At 37.4% G+C, this 24,998-nt stretch overlaps 3 protein-coding genes across 6 annotated transcripts; 2 read left to right on the top strand and 1 right to left on the bottom strand.

The window, feature by feature from the left end:
- Positions 1–1,596: 1,596 nt before the first annotated feature.
- LOC116245736 (2-oxoisovalerate dehydrogenase subunit beta 1, mitochondrial-like) lies at positions 1,597–9,577 on the bottom strand. Its single transcript, XM_031617251.2, has 13 exons — positions 9,312–9,577; positions 7,464–7,575; positions 6,962–6,997; positions 6,768–6,827; positions 5,958–6,015; positions 5,777–5,874; positions 5,479–5,568; positions 3,644–3,712; positions 3,491–3,577; positions 3,033–3,128; positions 2,868–2,945; positions 2,346–2,432; positions 1,597–2,236 (listed from the first exon to the last, which is right to left on the bottom strand). The coding sequence occupies exons 1-13, from the start codon at positions 9,470–9,472 to the stop codon at positions 2,201–2,203; spliced, it is 1,068 nt and encodes a 355-aa protein (XP_031473111.1). The 5' UTR covers positions 9,473–9,577; the 3' UTR covers positions 1,597–2,200.
- Positions 9,578–11,960: 2,383 nt separating this feature from the next.
- On the top strand, positions 11,961–16,896 carry LOC116265157 (uncharacterized). 3 transcript variants are annotated; one of them, XM_031645695.2, is made up of 6 exons: positions 11,961–13,016; positions 13,148–13,305; positions 13,386–13,472; positions 15,930–16,079; positions 16,209–16,406; positions 16,523–16,896. In XM_031645695.2, exons 1-6 carry the CDS (start codon positions 12,956–12,958, stop codon positions 16,709–16,711), a joined length of 843 nt encoding a protein of 280 aa, XP_031501555.1. In that variant the 5' UTR covers positions 11,961–12,955; the 3' UTR covers positions 16,712–16,896. The 3 variants fall into 3 exon arrangements, with proteins under 3 accessions (XP_031501555.1, XP_031501547.1, XP_031501562.1); XM_031645687.2 differs by having other exon boundaries at positions 11,963–13,019; XM_031645702.2 differs by having other exon boundaries at positions 11,968–13,013.
- Positions 16,897–19,067: 2,171 nt separating this feature from the next.
- LOC116266796 (uncharacterized) lies at positions 19,068–24,998 on the top strand. 2 transcript variants are annotated; one of them, XM_031648164.2, is made up of 7 exons: positions 19,068–19,635; positions 21,880–21,934; positions 22,129–22,206; positions 22,311–22,402; positions 23,053–23,134; positions 23,619–23,702; positions 24,612–24,998. In XM_031648164.2, the coding sequence occupies exons 1-7, from the start codon at positions 19,208–19,210 to the stop codon at positions 24,735–24,737; spliced, it is 945 nt and encodes a 314-aa protein (XP_031504024.1). In that variant the 5' UTR covers positions 19,068–19,207; the 3' UTR covers positions 24,738–24,998. The 2 variants fall into 2 exon arrangements, with proteins under 2 accessions (XP_031504024.1, XP_031504035.1); XM_031648175.2 differs by having other exon boundaries at positions 19,071–19,635; positions 22,132–22,206.

The raw sequence follows: 24,998 nt of genomic DNA, 5'->3' as shown, positions 1-24,998 counted from the left end.
CGCAATTCCAAGGTGGAGGTTTCCCAAGAGTTTCACTAACTGCTAATATAGTTCCTGGACTTAGGGACACAGAGAGAGACAAAAACTAGACCGATTAAAATTAATTATTAAAGTATTTTTTGGAAATACAATCTTATAAATATGATTTTAAGAGTAATTTAGTGAGAAACAGATATTAGGTTAGTCATTTTTTGACTTTAATAACGTTTCTTAATGTTGAAAAAATGAACGGCTCTTGTTACATGAAAATTTTGATAGTAGGGAAATCATTTTTTTTTTACAAAAAATAACTTGAAATGAATCAATATTTATATTAAATTAGACAAACATATTAGGAGGTTCACATTTTATTTAAAATATCTTTTAACACAAATTTAAGAGGTCTGGTTTTTATCCCTCTCTCTTCTCTTCCCCCCCTCCTCTCTCTCTCTCTCTATATATATATATATATAATATCCATTATGATAGATCAGATGGTCCTTATGAGTCTCCTAGCAAGGTAACTCCAGCTATCCAGAGTCATTCAATAGTTATCCAAAATAATTAATGCCTCTTCTCATCATTTCAATAACATTTATCACTTTTGGCACAAAATTGTTTCAAAAAAACGCCACCCATATTGATCTTCACAATGGAAGACTCGATAGGGACATCTCCATTTTTTCAGAGACGAAAGCATGCTAGAAAATACCTGCAAAAGCCTTCTTCATGATAAGAATCAAAATTTTAGAAGCACTTTCTAACTTTGTAGCATTTGAAGCAGCTCCCCGAGATGTGACCTCGCCAAGATAAGCAGAAAGCTTTCGGCAGCGGACACCAAATGAGTCCAAGAGCAAGAATATCATGAACACATCAAGCTCGGCAAGTGGGGGAGTGGGCAGGGTCCCCCTGCAGCTTGTCTTCAACACCATTCAATGTTGCCATGGCACTGCAAACATGTCCTTGTCAAGATTCTTTCGCTTTAGTTGTAGAGAGCAGATTCACTTTTCATTTTCTTGGAAACAAAAAGATTCCAATTGGCAACCAAAAGATGAAAGGGTTGCATCAGGAGCCATTGTCAATGAGGAAACAACCAGGGAAGGAGTGGAGCAAGGGTAATTCTTGATATAGAACCCCATTTAGAGCTAACCGCAACGCAACAAGGGACTAAGAGTTTGCAGTAACTGTAAAGGGCTCTTATGCTGTTCAAAACAGTCTACCATCTCTTTCCTTCCATGGAAACCATGAAAAGCATGAGCAACCAGCATTTAGAGGTGAAGGCCCATTTTTTGCTAAATATGAAAGCTTTTGGATCCCATTAACACTCAAGTGTCTTGCAAAAGTACAGGAAAAATAAAGTAGGTCCAATCTTCACGATAGAAGATAAGAGTGCCACCGAACAAGATGAAAACAAATCAGCTGCTCATTCTTCAATATTTTTTGCATAAAGATCATTTGCTATTTAGATGCACGATGCGTGGTCCTTTCTTGAGTATGACCCACATTCAGCAAACCAACCACTTAAAGACGTGAAAAGGCAGAAGGTCAGTGTCTGACAAGTAACTTGATGGAGGCATGTTTAGCTGAGGAGAAAAGAGTCAGGGAAAGGGAGAGTACTGAAAAAGATGCAACAATTGTATCCGTTTGAAATGGAGATCCAGAAAATGTATAGGTCCCTAGATGAAGGCCAGCACTTCTTAAAGACAGAACAAAACATTGAGCAGTGTCTCCTTCAATCTGTTGGATGCTCAAGTGTGCAGTTCATCTGTTAGACCACAACTCGTGAACACAATCAGGAGTTGGACTAGATCACGTGCATCCATCCAAAATATTGCAAAGACATAATTTTTGTCGGATTTTGTATTCATGTTCAGTGTGCCACAGATTTAGAACCCCATAAGATACAGGATAATCATTCACTTGCACCTGAACTTATTTATACATTTCATTATTATTACATGGAGATAGACTTATACTTTGCTATTACTATTGCATGCGGATACCACAACGAGGATCCATAATCTGGCTATGCTGGCCTTTTACTTGCCGTAGCCACAGTTGCATTTTGTTTTCTCGAAGTATGAAACTTTGTGAGAAGCATCCCCTTGGCCATGAAGAACCTCTCGCTTCATGTTGCAGTAAACTACCTATACAGGGACTTGAAACTTGGGAGTAGCATTCAAATCCTTAAATACAACTGTCGGTTGGGGAAACATGAGCTCTAGTAATTGACAGTTGCCTTGATTGCATCAAGGATCTGCCAAAAATAGGAGACAGAAAACTTCAGGTTTATACTGAAAATTTGCTTGCAACGTAAATGAGGACGGTTGCCTGATTAAAAGTTAAAAAGAGTTTCCTTTACACACCTTGTTTTTTGTTGGCATATAGAACGGTTCAAAAACCAAAGGAAAGGGTGTATCAAGGCCACATACTCTGGTTACTGGGGCTTCCAACTGCAAAACAAATGAAAGCATTAAAATGACTGCATTCTGAAGCTCTGATGTATGACAAATATTGCAGAAAATCGAATGCAGGGATGGGTGATGGTTGAATAACTAGCAGCAAACACGAGCAAAAATACAATGAACTCGACAATGAACTCGAACCACAGTCACCATAAAGCTTCCAGAGTCTCAAAAGCTTGCTTCCTAGAGTAGAAGTGATTAGCTTCTAAATCTATGTAGATTCAACACTTACAGAAAATAGGAAACTTGTTTCTTCCATTATGAAAGCCAATCTGCCAGCATTCAGGTGTTCTCTGAAGACTTACGTGTGTTTGTGCATCACACACACACACACACACAAAGAGAGAGAGATAGAGCATAATATGTGCAATTCTATAGAAGTATGAAGGATAGAAAGAGTAAGAAATAAGACATTGCTTTTACCCTTAAGAAGCAACGTTCAACAATTGAAGCACAAACCTCGGCACCAAACCCTCCAGTCAAGGGTGCTTCATGACTGACCTGGCATGTAGAGGCACCTTCAAAGGATCAAAGAAAGTATAGCACTAAGGGGAAAAAAGGTTTCTAACGAAAAAAAGAAAGCCTCACGAGCAGCCTTCCGGTCTTCCTCACAGATGCTTCTACTGTCTCCTTGTCCCAAGGAATCAAGGTTCTCAAATCTATCAGCTCACAAGAAACTCCATCCTACGAAAACATCAACTTTTTAGTTTCCATAGACCTATGCAACAACTGGTGAAACCACATCCAAGTATGGTAATGTATTTAGAAATGAATTTAGAGGACATGCTTTTCGCAGTCCAATAGTTAGTTCTCCCATTATGCCTGTACTATTTCTGCTTAAGACCATTGCATCTGTGAATTGCAGTTTGATAATTTTTACCAAGAAAATGTTCCTGAGTAATAAATATATGCTCAAAAGTCAAACAGAAACAGCACAGATTAGGTTTAGATCCCCAAATAACAGAATAATAGGGCTTTAGGTCAAACATATGTTTCTATAAGAGAGGAAGAAAAGGAGAAACTTGATGACATCTCTAGCAACTAACTTTTTCAGCATCAAGGCATGCTTGTTCCATAACTGATATTTGTGCTCCCCATCCAACAAGTGTAATGTCATCTCCTTCACGGATTACCTGCACATATCAAAGAACATTCAGTTTTGCATTTCTAAGAACACCAGGGTAAATTAACTTTCTTACCTCTGCTTGTGATAGGGGGAGCATGTAGTCTTCATGGGGTACTTCTTCTACTGCCAGTCTGTAAAGCCACTAATGGCAGGTAAAGGAATGTTAAAGAGAAAGTGGCTGGTGAAACATATTTTACGTGCTAGAAAAAAAAAAGAAAGAAAGAAAAGCACACAAATGTCAACATATCCCAGGCGCGCATCAGAAATCATAAAACAACCTAGACGTTTAGAGCCTGTAGACTTGTGCCATTGACATTAGTATTAGAAACTTTCTAGTGGTGCAAGGCTTTATCTCATAAACATGGGCATAGGTATAGGACAAAGGGAAGACATAAAGGACTCAACACAGAAAAGCTCAGAATGAATGTACAGAAGGTTGTAGGCTTGTAACTATTATATAAGCAGATAAAAAGCCATATAATTATAGAGCAACACGGCCCATTCTTGAAGTTATAGACTGTCAATCATGCCCGAAAGGCCTAACATATGGGAAAGATAAATAATTATTAGCATTTAGTGATCAACAAAATATTATCAAGAACAGACTTTTTTTTTTACCATGTCTGTCGGCCATGGAGAAAGAGTTGACAGGAGCACAAAATGAAAAAGTTAGTTGGTTTAAGTCCAAAGTCTGATTTTGGATACTCATTTTGACATAGTATGACATGACTGTGGAAGCTGAATAGCACATCCCATAACTCTGCGGTACTATTTTCTAGGAAATGTAGTAAATTAATTGATCAAATCGGGAAAGCCCCCAAAACACAGGGGAAGAAAAGGAGAATAGTTCATGGAAAAATGTGAAGAAAATCTTCATAATACTTTTCTCAACAATAGGTACTCTAGTACATCAAGAAGTACATGTAACTGCATTTTATAATATGTATATATAAGTGTGTGCATGTGTGTGTGTGTGTGTGTCTGATTTGGCTGTAGCATCAGTCCAGCCATTTGGCTGGGTGCCTTTGAATTTTCATAAAACTGACCCTATGGGTGTGCTCAATTTATCAAATCTATAATATTTAGAAAAGAAAAAAACTGAAATCTGCTGGTAGATCACACTTTATAAGAGTTGAAAAAACAACTACATTAAAGTTGCCAGATCATAAAACCTGATTTACATATCAGCTTTTCACATTTTTTTTCCTTTCTGAAACATATAGTTTTGGACACTCTGACTACATATATGTGGTTGGATTTCCAAAAAGAAGGGTAAAGCAGCCAGACAGCCACCAAACAACCCAAAACTAGGTAATCAAATCTAATTTCTATATTTTCAGACATTCTGGCCACACCTATGCAGTTGGATTTCCAGAACTCTCTCTCTCTCTCTCTCTCTCTCTATATATATATATATATATATATATATATATAAGAGTCTACTTGATTCATACCAATAATTTGTACCTCCCTTTTTCTTTTTTACTTTTGATGCCTAATTTTGGGTTTCTATTATTTTTTTATTTGTTAATATCTAGGAGACTAAGTTGGACAGATTGGTCTGACTAGTCTCCACTAATTCGTTTAGGGGCTTGATGACTTGTGTTCGACTTCTTATTTGATTGATTACTTAGCTTCCATAGACACTATGATACTCAGAAAATTGTTGGTTTTCCGAAGTCCATTAACTCTTTCAGCAATGAAAACATATGCAAATTTTTAACTTTGAGGATTATTGAGGCTCAAATTCCAGAGTTCAAAGTGAAGGCATGTGTTGAGTCTGTTGATAGATGCCCCATACATCAAATTAGAAGCAGCAGAAGTAACTAGCAAATATTAATCAGCATATGCATATTTGCGGGAGTATGTGTCCATGATGTTGACATTTGCTCACCAAAAGATTAATACCTTGGGCTCAAAGAAGACAATAGGATTAGGATCACGTATGCATGCGAGTAGCAGTCCTTTGGCCTGCTCTGGACCCCGGGGTAGGACCACCTGTACATTATGGTAAAGAAAAAGGTGATGCGTTGAGGCTCAAAAGCTATGATACAAGGAGTATGGGCAACCTGTTCAAAGACATAGAAGATAGGAATTTTGAAGTTAAGAACATCTTTGTGTATGTGTGTTTGTAATTTGTGCATATATATATATTTGAGGGAGATGGGGAGAGAGATTAGGAAATGAATGGAGAAGTCAAGATAACCTTGAGACCTGGAACATGGCAAAAGAATGCCTCGGGAGACTGTGAATGATAATGGCCACCATGCCCAACAGCACCATAAGGACATCGTATGGTCAAACCTGAGAGAATAATATGAAATATTTCAATATTGTAAATGTGCAGCAAATTGAATTAAGAACATCACCAAGTGAAGAAGCCCTACCACCACAATTGAATTGGTTTCCACTCCGATATCTGAACTTGGCTGCTTCATTAACTATCTAAATCATACATAAAAGTTATGCAGTCATCTCAAATACGATATAAGTTTACGATATAAGCTATTAGGCTGGACATAACTGCAAAAGTTTCAGTTGGATAATTTGTGGTGTAATCACCAAGTTTGTTCTTAGCAAGGTTTTTCTTGAATTGTAATGAAGGATACCTCAAATAAAGTAAGGAAGATCTTGGAAGTCCTAAAATTTGAAAAGATAGAAATAAATAATAGAAAATAAACAAAGTAATAGGCATTTAAAATTATTTTGAAAGGTATGAAACAATAATAGTATTTCTAGGTATAAAGGGAAAAAGGAAACACATACTGAAATATGTAGAAAAGGAAATTTTTTCAAAAAAGCATAAAATATATCATGATGTTATCATGGTGACATATCTTTTTATGATATTCTGAGAAAGATGTGATAACTTGCCAATACTATCAGTTGGCTCTTAAATGTGAAAAATACAGTAGCTCTTTTCGGCACATAATATGCTTATTGTTGGATGCTCAGACACAAGATCATGTTCCGTACTTATAGCTACTTGTGGAAATTAACGCCATCCAGGAAAAGTACATGCACTTGAGTAAGCCCTTTGGGCTTCTATAGTGAGACTAGAAACAAATCTTATATCACTTCCCTTAGACCTGGTGCAGTGGATGAACAATCTTATTATTTTAGATTGTTCATACCAGAGCGCACACTGGATAGAGCTTAAAACTGAGAAGAAAATTTTAATGAAAAAAAAAACATGCCTGATCGAAAGCAGGATAAATGTAGTCTGCAAACTGAATTTCAGCAATAGCACGATTTCCCTGATCAAAATGAAAACTTTCAGTTCCTAACTTTACCTGCAGAATGTAAGCAGCAGAGCTCCTACAATTGAAGGATAAAAAAGAATAGGCATAATGGAAATAACCGAAGTACATGAATTCAAAGACATCCTTACCATTGCTGCTAGTCCAATTCCAAATCCCACAATTCCCTGCATGTTTATATATATACTCCTATTAGTTGCAGAGAAAAGGAAAATAGGCCAACATGTGAACCATTCAGACATTATAAATTTATAATCCCATTTTCAGGGGAAAAGAATGGCTCATTAGAAGGACTTTCTTTCATGTTGCTAGTGATAGTGAATGTGCTCACAGCGTCACACAAAATTATTGCAAATTTGACCTAATGTAACAGAGTTACCAAAAGATTACTGGACATGTAAAAGTGTCCATCTTAATTGAAGGATACTGGGTTTCAAGCACAGTAACAGGAAAGCCAGATAAGTGATAACCTGTTCTGAGTCTTCTGACTATCAAAAGCTAAAAGGATCTTTTGCAAGTTTCTGAGATATCTATCATATGGTACTAGCGAGTCACTGCTACGAACATGTTGATGCTCTCAACAACGACATAATTGCTCAACGAAGTGTCAAAATGCTGCAGAAAATGAAATACCTGCTCACAAAGGGGTGTATTGAAGACCCTCTCTTTTCCAAATGTATCTACTAATCCTGATGTGCAACGGAAGACACCACCAAAGCTTACATCTTCTCCAAAAACATATGCACTGTATAGAACATAAGATTCTTCAGAAACAGATCAAGGAGGAATATAGGAGCAGAGATGACTAACATCCATCAAATCACTATTCAGACATTCATCTATAGACAAGTTCCAGTAAGTACAGGATGGTCTGAAGGACACAGACATGAGCTGGATAGTAGCAGTAGTGGTGTCTGCAATATGAGATAAATGGACCAAGCAATCCACTTAATTACAGGTCGACTACACCCAAGAAAAATATTGGAATTTTAAAAGTAATGCCGCACAGCAGCATAAATTCTATTAATTAAGTGGATCCATATCCTTATTTCGCTTCTACTAATTCCATTAATTTTGTTGAAATAGCATTAGACTATAGAGAATCAAGTGACAATGGAAGCCACAACTGCCCTGAAAGTGGATTGCAAAAGAGAAAACCATGCCATGAGCTATTCACTGTTCACTCTTAATGAACTCAACTGAAGTTTTGATAATATCAGTTGAACAGGCAGGATGCGTAGTGTTGTCATACAAAATGCAGTTTTGGATTGTGATACAAAGAGAGGATCATTCCTGTCACTTTCAGAGCAGGTGTTCATACTGATCTCCGATGACAAGGTGATGTAGGGAAACAACAATTTGCATAAATGACCAAAATGCTATACCAATGACTAAGCAAGTCTCCCAATGAAAAAAGCTGAGTAATTTTAGATGGACTTCATGAATTAGCATGCACCCTTGAATTCACGAATCCTTGTCATTCAATCTAATAAGTCAAAACATATGAAAGAGAGTGGAAAGACGTGTGATATTTCTTAAAGGGATGAAACCTTAGTAATGTCCACCTAAGAACAGATACAGAGTAGGCGTAAGTAATGGTTGCACTTCTGGTGAAGTAGACAGCTGGAGCTGTCGTGCACCTATGTGAGTTTTTCCCGAAAAACCTTATAACAAAAAATAAGTTCACTGAATCCTTGAGGGTACATATAAAATCCTAGGCATGCAGTTGTACATAATCTTGTATGCAGAACAAGTTACAGATTCATATAAACTTATTGGTCGTCATAACTACTAAAGTGGTATCTCCTATGGTGCTAAATAATTAAAGAATGAAAATAACACGAGGCTGACATTCGCATCCAAGAAGGCACAAAGGTCATGCATCTGATTCTTCACATCCTACAATTAACGACTTCGTAAAAGTTCAGCAGAAAAATAAGATAATCTGAACGTTGGTTTAAAAAACAATATCTCTGGCTCTGTGGATCCGCACATATTCCTACTTAGGAAAGATTAGTTATCAATTGCCCTATGGGTCCACATATATTTATAAATGTTGCATATACAAAATACAAAAAACCCATGGTCGCTTTACAAAAAACATGAACAGATTGAACCCTCCTAGTCCGTTTAAGTTCTTGTCGAACCAAGCACATAAACCAAAAAGGAAGAATCATCTGGAAGTTGCACAAGAAAAAGAAAAAAACTAAAATGCAGAAGGAACACAAATTCCAATCTTCTAACGAGCACGCTGACATAAAAAGGAAAAGGAGAAAAACAAAACCGGAACATCCCAGAAAACGGTTAACTGTCTTCCCATGTAAAGCTCGGTAGGAAACACCGCAAAATGCAGACGTCCCACAAATCACAAATCACAAAAGCACAAGCATGGTGAATTAGCAAACGCACATTTGTTCGAAAAAGAAGATGGTATTAGATAGAAACCAAAAAGAATCAGGGATGGCAGGAGAGAAAGCGCACCGAGGATCGGTATCGAGTGCTATGTGAAGAGCATTATTGATGGCAGAGAAGAGGTTCATGGGCTTCTTCTCTGACGGAGATAGGTCGCTTCCGGAGGCAGAGGTAGTGAGGAGTCTCAGGAAGTTCAGTCTTCTTCCTGCTCTGCGTAGAGCCATCGCCATTGAAGGCTAACTCAGAATGATCGCAGAGGGCTCTTCGTCGAAGAATGGACGAAGGGGAAAAAAAGCGGTAGATGAAGGAAATGCGCAAGAGTTGGAAAGATTTATCCTCTGCGTGGCACTGGCGTGTGTCCTTAATCAAAAGCCAAAATTTCCACGCAACTAACGAAACTTTGGCTATAATTTTTAAAAATCACCAAAAAGAGCCTAAAGTTTGATCATTTCACAAATAGTGTTGCGTAACAATTCAAAAGTAATATTTAAGAGTAGGCGATTTGGGTGTTATGTCTTTTCAACCACATGATAATATATTGTAAAACGGTCATACCAAATAATTTGCTTTATAAAATTTATGAGTAACTTTTCAAGAAGTATTTTTTCTTTACTCCTGTCTAATTAACTATAGTTAACAATGTAAAAAAAATGTTTTTAAAAAACACTTTTGGTAATAAGTATGCAGAAGACACATTTGTTTAGGAAACTTTGAGAACATATTCATGAAACACTACATTAACAATACTTAGCACACAACTTTTTATTCATTTAACCTTAAAAAACCTACATGCAAATGGTAATCAAAATCACTTTTGACAAAAAATTAAAGAAAAATGCTCATATGCTCCTAGATTAGATTATTAATAAAGTAGATGCGGTGTTAAGTTGAAAGTACATTGTCTCCACTCCATATCCTTATGAATATTCATAAAAGATTCATAAAGGGGAGAGGGTGGGGTGTGGCTTTAGGATGTTCCTTCTAGTCATGCAAAATGTAACACAAAAAAAAGGAACTCGTGGTCCAGTAATTTTTGTCGTCTCCATTGTTGGAGGGGTTTTTTGAGATTTTTAATTTCATTAACTTTAGTTATTAAACGTAAAAATTAAAATGTTGGGAGTGTATTTGTAAAACGAGCAAAGGTTTGACTACTTCGTAGTAGTTTTTTACGTAACGTCTCAAATTCTTCCAAATTTGAGCACGTGATGCTTGGCTTAAAGTATCACTCTCGAAACGCCTTTCTTTTTTTTTTTTGTCTTCTTTAGTATAAACAGAATTATTTGAATAAGACAGATCAAGAAACTATTTCGAAAAAATATTTGATTAACAAACGTGATTAGGAAGTGATGGAATTCAGATTCATATATAATATATATACATGAGAATGATAACTCTCATTAGTCAGAATTAATCAGTTGTCTATCCGAAGTCGTCGATCTAAAGTGGATGAATTGTTGAGATAAAAACAAAAAAAAGTATAAATTAATATAGATAATAAAAATAGTAATATTTTTTTGTTATGTTTCTCTTAACTATCCATAAGAAAAAACAAAATGTCCAAGAAAAGATAAAAAATTACCTCAGTAAGTTTGAATATATATTATTAAATACTCGAATATCAGAATTTCAGGTGGAACAAAAGTTCCACCTTCTATATACCACACACTGTTTGATGACTTGGAACAATTTGTTTCAAGCATTTTAGTTCTATAATCTTTTTGTGCAGGGAACTAAAATTCACCTATTTACAATACCTGTTGAGACTGTATGTACATGCTTTAATGAGTGAAATATAATAGACAAAAAATTTGATTGAACGTTAATAAGGCACAGTTAAATAAAGAAAATGATAAGAGACATCCCGTTCATACAAATGTCCAATGTGTTGAGGACATATAACCACTAATTATTTTTTTTAAAACAAATTTGAACAGGGCCAACCGCTAGTGTTTCAAAAGTTTTATAGGGGCTGAATTAAAACCTCTTGAAAATTTAATAGGTAAAATTTAAATTTACAAAAGTTGAGCCATTTTACCAAACAATCAAGCACAACAATCCAAATTTTGTGAAAATCAAGTTTTTTACTAGATTTTAAAAATTTGGTTTATGTGTTTGGGTGACACCCAAATTTTGTGAATAACCTCTTGGGTGTGGATCAGGTTTTTCACTTCTTTTAGAGACCAGGTTTTGTTAAAATTAGTTTTTTCTCAAGCCCAATTTTGATGTCACCAAGTACTCTGAAAGTGCAGTCTTGGAATCAAAACCAGTAAAAATTAGGTTTTACTTCAAAAACACTGTTCTGGAGTGTCACAAAAAAGAACCCTTAGTATTTTATTTAACTGATCAGTGATACTTGCATGATTATGTAATTTTTTTTTGTCTCATTAAGGGTAAGCTTGATTGGTTAGATTTTTTAAAGTAAATATTGTCTTTATCACATAACCTGCCAAATACATGGTGAAGAAATTCAAGCTGTATTTTTATGCCAAGCAATGTATGTCCATTGAATTGAGGAGAAGAAAAAGAAAGAAGAAGAGAGGTCCTACTTTGTTCACTAGTTTTGGGGGTAGAAGTACACCACAGTGAAATAACATGCCTTATTTGTTAATTAGGTTCTTTTTATGTCAAAATTGTTAATAAGTTTAGGAGAGTTGTGAGATTGAATTTTACAGGGGTTCCTTTATTCATTCCAGAGAAACAGGATATCAATATGTAACTTCTTTCAACTCCGTTTGGATTCATTCAGGCTTGCAGAGAACGCATCCGAGGCATTGTTTCCTTCTGGTAGAAACGAGTTAGGTTTTTGTTTCTTAGCCTTCGCCAAGGAGGGGAATTCTGATTCTTACTGGGGTACCGATCAATGTGAGGCAGAGGAGGTGATGAAGCCGATGGTGTTGGTGAAAAGAAGAAAGGAAAAGGCCTGCTGGAGGATCCTTTCTATGGGACGGGCTCAGATTTCATGGTTGGAAATCTAAAGGCATGAAGAGTCCATGGTAAGCATAGCAAAAAGCTCTCTACAGAACGGCAAAATGGCAGAGGTTCTTCTATATCAAGGGTTTCACAAATGGAGGTTAGGTGCAGCATGGTCACTGGTACGTGATGATGGCAAGAGGTGAAAGCATGAGCCAGACAAAGATCAGTCCGAATTCTGCAAGGAACAGAGCAGGTGAATTTGAGTCCGTGAACATGCGGAGGTGGTAATCTTCCTTAGGAGAAAGGGCGCTTGCTTGGGCCGGCGATGAAGCTGGAGATGCCACTGGATACTGTGAAACGAGAACTGAGATTAGCATTTCGGTTTGCAGCCCGGCCCTGCTGTGCAGAAGAAGGAGCGGAGAGGGCAAAAAGATGGAAGGGGGCCGGTCCCGTTCGCCATGGCTGTCCTGAGGACGGATGCAGGTAAAGAAGGAAAGGTTCGATTTGCTAAAGCTATTCGGACAGCATTCGGGCCCCACTTCCATCCACATGTATTATCTATGTGTCGAGCGTTGCTCATGTTCGGTCCCCATTACGCCTGGTCGTCTTTCTTCAGAATGGGTGGTTCAGAAGAAGCCGGAAGTGATAGATGATGAGGTGCTCTTTTTGCTGCCTCCCAATCGAAGATCACACCGATCTTCAATCGCCAGGTCGAAATCATGTTCTCTCTCTCTCTCTCTCTCTCTCTCTCTGGGGAGTGTTATTGAGAGAATGACTGTGGATCCTTGAGTTTGGGGGCAATGGGGGAGGTCTCAATCGCACGAATCACCTCTCGCGGACACTCTTTCCTCGATTATGGTAGCAGTATGCTCGCTCTTTTTCTCTTTCTCTCCATTTATCTTTTCTATTTTCTTACAATTAAAAGCGCCTTAGTTGAGGCAAGAAGCAGACAGGGATGACGGTGAGGAATTGTGTTGTGGTTTCAAATTCAGGCTCCAAGAAATGCAAGGCAGAGTCGATGTTGGGCATGAGTAGGAGCATTAGCACGAGGTATCGTGGTGGTCGGCATGTGAGAATGCAATTGCAGGACAAGCCTTCCTCTTTCTCTTCCAAGCTTTCTACCGATCTTCCGCTCTACGAATCCCCGCAAGTTTGCCTCCTGCCCTCTCTCTCTCTCTCTCGCTCGCTCGACCGTTCTCTCTCCCTCACGACCGCCATATTCTCATGTAGGCGCCTTTCGATGACTACGTACGTGATCGGCAGCGGGTCTTTGAGGCAATGTTTCCTGACAAAAGGCGAAGCCAGAGGCTTAGTGATGTTAGTGCTCCATATCCCCATTACATTGAGTGCGGACGAGGTCACCTTGTGTTTTAGCGTATCAGTACACTGACAAGCCTGATAAGGGAATGCCTGTGATGTTGTATGAAACACAGGAGACTTGATCTCAATTCCATGCGACCTGATCTCAGTTCAAATTAGGAGGAGGTGTTGGTGGATTGAGACCATGTACATGATGCTTCATAAAAATGCATAGACTCGCGGATATGCCCCTTGCAGGCTTGCCATTGTATAGTGATGGTGTACAATTACTAGAAAATGATGGTTCTTATGGTGTTTCACGTTACTAAGCTACAACACCAGGTGACTTGGCCTTCAATATTTTTTGTTTGCATTATTCTACCGTGTAGACCTTGTATCATGGGCTTTTCATAGTGTTGGTACGCTAACGCTAACCTAAGTTCAGTTCCATCATGAGGCTGGCCTTTAAATTGATTGCTGGTTGAGCTCTTGATTTAAGTATATTTTTCATTAAGCGAAAACTCTGGATGGTTACGTCTTTCCGTTTTGTCTTTCTCTTAATCGTGTGCATTAAGGTGAGGTCAGAATTGCTTGGTGAAGAAAGGTTAAGCGATGAGAAGGGCTAAGTTTTAACTGTGAAAAAATGGAGTTCATGGATAATTATTGTTGGCCCTTAAGCATATAATAGCAATTTTCAAGTTATTTGGTTATCGGTTCTTTATTAATTGCACCCCGAGGATTCTCATGTTATTCTACGACTTGGTAAATTTGTTCGGAAATAGACATGATGATAAGGCATGTGATATACCTGGTGCAGTGTCGGCACAGGGTCCCATCAGTCTTGTTTTGCAGCCCTTGCCCTTTGGTTTTGAAATTTGAAGTTTCCTTTTGGGTTCTGATATTTTAGTTATATATGGTTTGTAAGCCTTTGGCTGATAGAAATAGATGCTTTGAAATCAAGTAGCGGTCTTTGGTACCCATGTCAAGGTCACGTTTGTAGATGCATCATGCAATGAGATTCTGACCTGACAAAGACATCTTTTAGGCCAAGTTATCCAGTTGAAAGCCAGGGTTCTCGAATACTCAAAGTTGCTTTGATCCTCCATCTTGCTCTCAAGTCTCAAATTATAAAGCATAACAACCTTTGAACACCCCACAAGTAATGAACCATTTAAAGAGGGGGTGAGAGGGTTGGGGAAGTAATTCAGTAAGTCCTATCATACCAATGGTGACAATCACCATGTTTTGACATGTAGATGTATTTGGCAGTTGAATTTCCAGAAGGAGAAAAGGAAGAACCCTACAACCAATTGATTTTTGGCTAAAAGATTATGGTAGAGGTATAAGGTGTGGAATTGGAAAAAAAAAGGGGCCTGTAAAGAGTCTCTACTGACTACCTTGTCAACATACGCAGGCAAGCATATTTTTGTACATAGGCTCATATGAAACCTGGTATGTTGCATAACCTGATAATACTCTTTTGAGACTATCATTAATTATATTGCTTATCTGTGGAAAATCATTGGAGCACAAGACGCAACCAGTCATCTCTTTATTATTCTAACCAAATAGGATAAGACATACCAAGATTGTAATTTATAAAGTTGTCCATGGGACATTATTTTTTGATACTTTGACGATTCCTGCTATTTGCAGGTTGGCACGGTCATTCTTGTTAAGTCTGTCATAAATCCTATTTACTTAAAATTTAACATTGACAGATCCTGAATTTTTTGATTCGTTGCATCCAATGTGCTACAACTATCTTTAATTGATGGGTTTTCTTATTGAACAAGATGCTATGGTTGAGTTCATAATAATCTTACTGGATGCAATTTTTGCTTTACTGGATTATATTATGGTATTGATGTGTTGATTATATTAGAGTATTATTGATGTGTTCAGTAGTTTCAGGGGCAGAGTGCTCATCTAACATTTGACTGTTGTTACTAGCTTAGTGCACGACTGCACATAACATTGTTGATTTCAAATACTTAGTTTGCATGACCTTCTTTATGTCTTGTAATTTGTGAACATAATCTTGAGCAAATCTGTGGAAGATGCATATCTTTCATCTGTACATTTCTTAGATGATGAACCTTGGTGTGCCTATTGATGCTCCCTACTGGGGGTGGTATCAAGTCCGGAACTGTATTTCAATCGCAGGTTGTCTAATGAGAATTATTAAACCCAAATAACGAGATTGTGGTGTGCCTGCATGTTACCCAATGAAGAATATCTCCGTATGCAGTTTACTTTTTGCTTGAGGTGGATCATTTTGTACTATTGAAATTCACAGTGGTTCTAATTCAGTAAATTATCTAAGCTGCTTTAGCCACTATAGTTCTGTTTTTTTTTTGTCTCAAGGTCCTAAGGTAAAAAGCAGACAGTTATTCTCTCCTCTCTTTATACCTCTTGATGGTTAGGATTCAGTGTCGATGTCAAGATAAACTCTGTACACTTTTCATTTTGCAGGAGGAATGGAGAATCCAGATGCTTCCCATCGATTTCTTTTTCCTCTCTGTCAACCCCATTGTTGACATGAGATTGACATGTAAATCACAGGGGAAGGGATATCCACCAGGGGTGCCCAAGTCCATTTCCACAGTTCTTGCCCTAGAAGCGGTAAGATTGGTCAAGAAGAAAAAAAAAGAATAGTAGTAGAATTAGTATTTTCTTCTCCTTCTGCCTGTCTAAGTCACCATCTCTTGCATTTGTTTATCTGGTTACTTGTCTCTATGTGGCTAAATGAAGACAAGATGGGAATTGCGAGGTCTGGACTACGTATTGAAGCCTTCTGATTTCACACTGGGGATTCGAGGTGCTCTATATTCCGAAAAGTTGGGGGTCCGCTCCCGCTTGAAGGGGCAGCTAGAGTTGAGCGTTAGCTTTGTTCTCCCACCTGTTCTTGAATTGGTGCCAAGGGACGTGCTCAAAAGTGTTGCAGAATCGGTTGGTTCTCTTCATTTGCTAATATAGGCATAACTTAAATGGTGTTTGGTTGATCGATTAATTTGTTCACCCACATTGATTTTGTTCGGATTATGTATTTGTTTTTGGTTGGACAGGTACTAAATAGACTGTTGGTGAACATGAAGCAGCAGGTGAATCGCAGTTTGGTTTCAGACTTCAGGGAGTACACGAAGGAGAAGATTGCCTTGGCAAGGCAGAAGAAGGAAGAGGAACAACAGGCAGCCAGACCTCTTCCCCTTTCTGCTACTGCTGCTACTATGAACCACGGTGGAGCTCAGGCCTGAGAGAAGATCACCTGTGTTCTTCCATTTGTAACAAACTAAAAACCACATAATTCATTTACCAGTGGATGGATTGTATTTGTTCTCCCATGGTGGTCCTATGAAGAAGGCTAAGTACGGAGGTCTCTTTCGTTTCTTGGAACTGTACATATGCATTAAGATTAGAAATATATTTCAGATGGATGTCATCCAAATGCATTGAAAATAAGATCCAATCTGATTCGGCACCAACAAAAAGATCAACATCCCAAAGCCGTATCCTGACCATTTATGTTCTTATTTAAAATTGAAAAGGAAGAGGGGAGAGGAGGAGATGAACATTTGGAAGACAGGTGAATATTTAAGCACTTGTAAAGGAATGCTGGCAAGAAAGCTTTGTTCAAGCGCTGGTAACTGGTGACTTTGAGGCTTTAATAGGGTGATCTAAACGGTTAGAATGTAATTTTGAAGTTTTCCTTTTGCTATATAAAATTGGCCAAATTCCATTTACATTCTAGCAAGTCACCTAGCCATCTAATTAGGTTGGTCCATCTGAAATAGATTGTTGGTTCAAAAAAAGAGAAGAACAAGGAGAAAAGGGTGAACTAATATTAGATAACTAAAATACCAATCTCACAATTTTTTTTTCTTTATTTTTCTCCTAACTGTTCATCATGCTGGATGACGTTAAAAAACCATAATTCAATTTCCCTGAGTATATATATATGTATATATATAATTCAATGGTAGAGAGATACCCTGAAAAGGCATAAAGAGACAATATGGTGAATTTTTCAGTTCATAATCCAGTTTACCGGGTTGAGGAGGGTAATCCAAACTCATTACAAGCCTTAGTTTTTTTCGCAAACCTGTCCTACGGAAGAATTAGAGGCTTTGAAATGAAAGCAAGGTGTTCGCATGAACTCACTTTTACCCCCAGTGAGGGCTGTATAAAGAATCAGTCCATATCTTCCTTGTCATATTTCGGGGTATTAGTGGATCCGATTCCATTGGGATGTATCTTTTACGATACCCAATTTATTCGGATGTTCACTTATCCAAATCAAATTGTAAATTTAAATTACAAATCCAATCCCAATCTAGCTCTGATTCATAATTGAATTCGAAGCTAAATCTCACTGCTCAATACATAACCTAATTCGAACCACATTACTATGTGCTAAAAACCAACTTTCAAAATATACAGATATCAGACATAGCATATTTATTTGAAACCAAATCTAAATTCAAGTAAGAATCATATCCAAATAGATACTGATATAAAACTGAATGCAATGGGATGTCATTTCTTAAATCCAAATCCAATTCAATTTCTTAATCAGATTTATTTTTTTTTCCATATCAGACTTCTTGAAAGCATTTTGTTTGGATAGCTTATCCTAACCCGATTCACAGTCATATTTGCGTAAATTGCTTTATCTCTTGGTTTCATATTCTAAAATAAAGCTGACTACTTTAAACTGAATATGAAAACAATGATAAAATATCAAAATTCCTATTGGCGAGAGCCGATACCAACCAAACGAAAGTTCGGTGTCGTGTTTTCGTAGGTAGGAAACTCTACTGCCGTGCGAGAATGAGATATAGAAGTCTTGTGAAATGATTGATGAAGTCAAAAAAATAGACTTTTTGCTCCGTTGGATGACGTTCACATAAAGTTGGATCTTACACTTTCAGCATCAAAATTAGTTTAAAAGGGCTCGTTTGGACGCTATAACTATGTTTTTTTAATTCCAAATCATAATGACTATGTTGGCCAAACTAGAAGCATGATGTAACTAGAAAAAGAAACCGTTATTTTGGGACCCATTTTTTGGGTTATAATCTTATTTTTCTTAATAAGGCTCGGTTTGAGTTACCTTTTACGATGTTAGTTCTCAACTTTGCCTTTCCAAAAATTTGCTTAAGATAAATTTTTTTAAAAAGAAAATTACAATATTGATCGTACTACCAAAAGTTGAGTGTGTTTTTGTAAGATTTCTTATATATCCTTTTTATGAGTGCACACTCAAGTAGCAAAAAAAAAACAGTTAAATTTGTATGTCTTTTAATTAACCACCTGTTTTGTCTGTAATTTAAGCAGTTAATCTAAAGAAATTGAAACTTCAACGCTCCCTTGATGTACCACCCAAAGTTGAACGCTTTACTCAAGATTTTCTCTAAGTTTCGCATGCTCCAAAGAAGAGAAATAATTCACCCGAAAATTAACGAAAGGAAGGGAGAACTTTCTTAAGCATGTGCGGAGGACAAAAATTTGGCACCTACGGAAGTAAAAGCAAAAATCGGCACGCAAATCTTTTCTGGAATTTTGACCATAGGACTGGTTATAGTTGGGATATTCCAAGAGCATAAGCCCAGCTTGTGGCAGAGAGCCTTTTGCTTTTTCCCCACACGCTTCAAGTGTCAGTTCAGACGACAGAAAGATCTCCCGATGGCCACCTTCCTTCTTCCTATTAAATTTCGCGAAGATGGTGGAATCCTTTGCTTAGGGACCATAGGATGAAGTGCCCGTCGGTTTCCTCTGCTACCAGCGGCGTCAGACCCACATCATCCCCGCAATTCTCTGTTCAGGGATGCATCAGATTTCTTAGTCACGGAGATAAGCCGCCATTTGCACTAGATTTCAAGGACCCATCTCAGTATAGGGGCTGTTCCTCAAGATTTGGAGAGTACCCACGTAACGTCCTTGGAAGAAAGAGCACGGGTTGTAAGGTATGTTCACAGGCAACCAAGTCTGGCAAGGTCTCCGGGGAAGGGCATCTGCTGAGGGACAGGGTCAGTGGCATTGATGCCATCGATGGTCCTGATCATGATGATGGTGATCCCGTAGGTGGTCTTGATCATGATGATGGTGATCACATAGGTGGTTATGGTGGGTTTGATGAATTGGCCTGTTTCAGGGGGTTGGTGCTGGATGTTTCATACAGGTGAATTATTCTTCCGTTTAATTGAGTGTTCCTCTTGATAGAATTTCTGTTTGGTCACGATGGTTTTCTGCTTTTGCTACTTGTGACTGCTTTTGCCTGTGGCACTTGCTTTTCTGATTAGTCCTATGATGATACTGATCTTTAGATTTTGGGTAGTTAGAAGTTTTTCCTCTGCTCAGAGCTATTTTATGTGCTTTAGTTGGTTCTTGTCGTCCCCTTTTTTTGTTTTTTTTATAGCTTCAGGATTTCTCCTTGCGGGTGTTATTTACTTAGATTTATGTGTTCTTGCTTTGATCACAATGGCAAGAAGCACCATTTTGGTCATAACCTGATTTTCTAGGTCGTCTTCTAATTGCTTGCATGCATGGGTAGGCTTGTACCTCAGAAGCTTGTACGTAGTCAATCACCTAAAATCGTATCACGGGTCACAGTTTGGAAGGAGAAATATATTGGTTAATTATAAACGGGGGCACTTCATAAGAACACTTGCCTCTTAAATCATAAATAATGAAAGAGTTGCCAACCATGTGATGTTATAAACTCAGGAGCTTTTCTCATATTATCTTCCTCCTATTATTTAATGTAGATAGTTCATCTTTACTGTTGGCTAATCTGCATGCATGGCTGGGTATAGCTAGGATTAAAATGAAGAGAGAGTCTAGAAGTCCCAGTTCCAGCTAGTTTCTAATTCTTGCAGGAATTTATTCCGTAGTAACTTGGGCATCTGATTTAGAAACTGAACAGTTCTACTTGTCTTGCTCATTGGGTTCAGGAGGTTCTTTATATCTCGCAGTGAGCAGTATAAGAAATCCTAGAGTCTCTCTTGTTAAGTTATTGGCAGTTACAAGAAATATTCGGTGGAGTTGGCTATAAGCTAAAAGATCTACGTCGTAATTTTTTCTTCCTTGGGAAAAAAATTATAGGCAAGGCTAGGTTGAGTTGGATGTCCAGTAAAGTCATTGCTCCAACATGGCTCGCATTTTATCTAGGTAAGCAGGTCTATGAAAGCAATAATGTGGTCATTATGTATGCATATAGTTGGATGTTTAGGTTCTTAGGTAAGCCATGGAACACAGTCACTGACAGCAGTTCATTACAGGACCATCCTATAAGAATTATGATTACTTCTAGGCACTTTCTGGACTTTTAATCACAAAAATTAGGTTATTTGTCACTAGTGCATGATTAACTCACTGGATGACTGACTCAGTTTGTGTGTGGAATTTACAAAAAAGTTGCATTTTTGGATAAATATAATGAAAAGCTGAGTAACTCAAATGTACTTTATCTTTTCGTGATTTATAAACTCAATCCTTTAAATAGCTATTTATATTCCTCGAGAACAACTTTCATCGTCAAATTTCTCATGTTGCCACATTTGTTGATAATAGATATTCATGTGAAAAATTGAAATCAGCCGGCCATCTCTATGGCGTGGATAGTTTTTATTAATTTTGTTTTTTTTATTTTGAAATTTTGCAATGCTAAAAACCATTGCAGATGGTGCATTCCAAATTTCCATGGCTAAAAACCATGGCTAATCAACTGCCATCGTAGAATGAATCATTTACAATGGTTTTTAGCATCAAAAAATATATAAAAAGCCATCCAGGCATGGAGGGTGGCCGACTGATTTCAATTCCTCTATTCATGTTGGTTGTAGTTTATAGTAGAACCGTGGGAATTTGTCTTTCAGGTGCAATCTTGTGCTTATGCCATTTATGAGTGTCTGTAAGAAGGAAATATGATTATAAGAAAGTGTATTCCTAAATAGGAAGAAATGGGGAAACGAGACTCAAAAAGCAACTGGACCTAGATCTCAACGATAGTGACTCTTCCCTACTCGCCTATTTCTTGGCTCATGGTAGAAAGCAGTCCACATAGAAATTGGATTTTTCTAAAAAAAAAGGCTTAGAAAAAATTAAAATGCATAAAATAAATTCAAACTCTGATGCATGATATGAGTAAAAGCAGCTTTATCAAGTTTTTCTGTTTTTTATGCTTTACTGAAGAAATTATGCGCTCCAATCCTTGGTTCTTATGCTCCAAACACGGTTTGATATCCTGTTTTCCTATAATATTTATAAAATTTACATGCTCGAAACTACCTTCTGTTAGTTCATCCACCCATACTTCTTGTTTTTAAATGCTTAGAGGTGATTTTCTCTGAACATTGTCACAAAGACACATTAAAGTTACTAATTTCTGTTGCATATTTTTTTTTAAAATTCTTCTCATTATTAGGCCCATTAATGTTGTATGCTGGAGACGTGCCATTTGTTTGGAATTCATGGAAAAGGTTAGACAACCTGACCCTTATATTCTAGTTTCTCTTTCAAATTTGTATTATAAAATAAAGAAGAATGTTTATATTTAGAGCATATCATGTTTGCATCTTTCATGTTTTCGTGCTTTATTTTCTTTCTTTTGTCCTATTAGTTTCTTTTTCTCATTCTACATTAATAAAATGTTAGATCTTAATTATGTTTTAAGCAGGCTGATGTGTTGGAGTACTATGATCAAACAATCTCTTCTCCAAGTGGTTCCTTTTACATACCCGCTGTTCTAAGAGTAAGTAATTATCCATTTAGTGTTCATATCTGTGATAAAGTTTTGACCAACTTCTTTATGTGCTTTAAACTTGACTTATCATCGGCCTCTGCTTGCCTTGTTAGGTTCCAAATTTACTTCAGGTTGTCAAGAGGAGAAGGGTCCAAAAACACCTTAGCCGGAAAAATATTTTCTTTCGTGATGGTTTCACTTGTCAGTAAGTATTATAAGAATTGGTTATGTAGTCAGAAAGGAAAATATTTTCTTTTGTGATGGTTTCATTTAATTGGAAAAAATATTTTTTCCTGATATTTGTCTAGATTGTTGAATTCCGACCTACATTGAAGAAGCTCTAGTAATTTGTTTTTATATCTCACTCACAATTTCGATGCCATTTACACTGGTAAAACGATTGTAGAAGCCTGATTTTTAGTGTCAAAACTAGTTTTGGAAAACCAGGATTTAACCATCGGTATAGGATTATCCAAACAGGCTACTGTTGGTTTATAAGGTGCACATGAACGTGGTGGTTGTTTCCATATTAACTGTTGCAGTCTTAGCAGAGTTGCGTCATTTGAAAAATTGTTTAGTGATTTTGCTGTTACAAGTTGTGCATTCCTTACAAACTAAGAGCAATCCATAAGAATGTAAAACATCCTGCTGATGTTCCATTCCCTGGTCTAGTTAGTAAGGTTATTTGGTATTCCCATGATCTTGGAAGGCAGAATTTTGTTTTGGCTTAACAAAAGTCTGTCGGGATATTGATGTTATTTACGTCTGCAAGCATTCAAGTACTCTTGTCTGAATGTGATGAATTTTACATGAACATTCAAGTCTTCCAAGTACCATAATAATTTATATCTGCAGGTATTGTTCTTCCCGTGACAATTTGACAATTGATCATGTTTTGCCAATATCACGTGGTGGGCAGTGGACATGGGAAAACTTGGTGAGAAAATTTATTTTTATTCCCCTAAGCTAGTTGTTTTTTGAACTGACAAGGTTGAACTGTCTAGCCTGTACATTCCCGGCTTCTGCCTTCAGAACTCTATTAAACAAGCCACCCAGTTTCTAGCGATGAGATTTCTCTATACTTGCATAGGATTTATTGGCCCCTAAATTGTGAAAGCTATTGAATTACCATCGGACTTTATTTGCTTAAAGCATCAATTGTCCAGTGGACTGCGGTTGCATGCAGAAAACAGTTATTAAAATGTACGAATGGGTGCCAATTTGTTTGTCCTTGGAACTACAAGGGGGTTGAGCATGCAAAGCAGTTCGTTTTTGGGGCAAGAGGTTTTAATATGCATGTGGATCTCTATGTTCAGAGGATTCTACACTACCAAGTCTGAAGACTCTGAACTGCAATTAGCAGGTCTGACTCCAGGTGTCAATCTCTATATCAAGTTCTCTGTGGGGCTTCCTGATTGCAGGTTACAGCTTGTGCGAAGTGCAACTCTAGGAAAGGGAAGAAAACTGTAGAAGAGGCCGGCATGAAACTGAACAGAATTCCTAAGGTTGGTAATGCAAATCTTCTACTGTGATGTGCAAATCTGGTGAAATTTTAGTATTAGGCTCCCAACAAAGTGTACTTTTATGTCAGTAATCTATCTGAATCAAGAGTTTATACTTGGATTGATTAACTCACGGTTAGTCTGAGCTAGTTGCACTTTATGTCTTGGGAGCTATTACTGAATTAGAAAGCTGTTACTGAATTAGGTTGATGAGACAAAAACAGTAATATACAGCCTCAGCTTAGCTAGGCTCATTGCAGTTGCTGACATGGTTATCAAATTCCCAATTAGTCAGCTGACTAGTCGTCTGAATTAGTCATCGTCAGACCTGTGCTTCAAACCAGTGGTTAGTTGGTGAGACTAGTCAATTAGTGAGGCTAGTCATTGATTTGCTGACTACTGTCTGACTTGCTAAATAGATATTATATGTTTCTATATTTACTTTCATATAAATATATGTATAAATGTGTACATTCAATTATAGTCAATAAACTTGAATGGAGTTGGTCCCACTAGTTCCAATTAGTCTTTTTAGGGTCTTGAGCAACTCGTATCTGACTTGGGGGCCTTCAAACATGTTTACTCCTAACTGGGAAGCCCTCCTGCCTATGTGGTACATAGTGGGACATTGTTTGAAGAAATGGTAAAGAAGAACATGATTTTGATTGCTATCATATGTCTCCACAACATTATGATATTACTGGCTTAACGAAGAGTTGTATTTTGTACTGCACCATCACGTTTGTATTTGTTTTGGCATATTCTAGTGTCCTGCTTTGTTTTTTTCATTATTTTGTTTTTAATTGTTTCTGTTGAAAAGGCTAAATGCAAAATGTTTGAAGTTTCTAATCCGAAACTTATTGGTTGTTGACATTATTTTGCTGTCCTGAGCATTTCTTACTATGGTTGCAGGCACCCAAGAACTTCGATATTCATTCTATACCTCTGACAGCTTCTGCCCTGAAGGTGCTGAAAATGCGAAAAGGATTTCCAGATGAGTGGCGCCAGTATCTGGCTCAGCCATCTGCAGAACCATGAAATGAACATGGCAAACGAATGCTAAGGTGAAATGGCAATCGAATGCTAAGGTGAAATGTTGCAGGCGTGAAAGCATCCTGTACATCTCCAAATTGTTGGCCATTAATATGATGATCAAATTAAGCGTGGGGGACTTTGGCCTTCTACCTTACGCATGGCTATTCACGTTATCCTGTGTATATACATAAACTTGTCATCTCCATTGTACATTCTGTAATTTGTGCATATGATTACTGCAATTAATAATCTCTATTATTGGAA

Source organism: Nymphaea colorata, chromosome 1, assembly GCF_008831285.2.
Source record: "Nymphaea colorata isolate Beijing-Zhang1983 chromosome 1, ASM883128v2, whole genome shotgun sequence".
Taxonomy (NCBI): Eukaryota; Viridiplantae; Streptophyta; class Magnoliopsida; order Nymphaeales; family Nymphaeaceae; genus Nymphaea; species Nymphaea colorata.
Note: the sequence above shows the minus strand (reverse complement) of the source record. Positions and strands in the feature narration are given on the sequence as shown.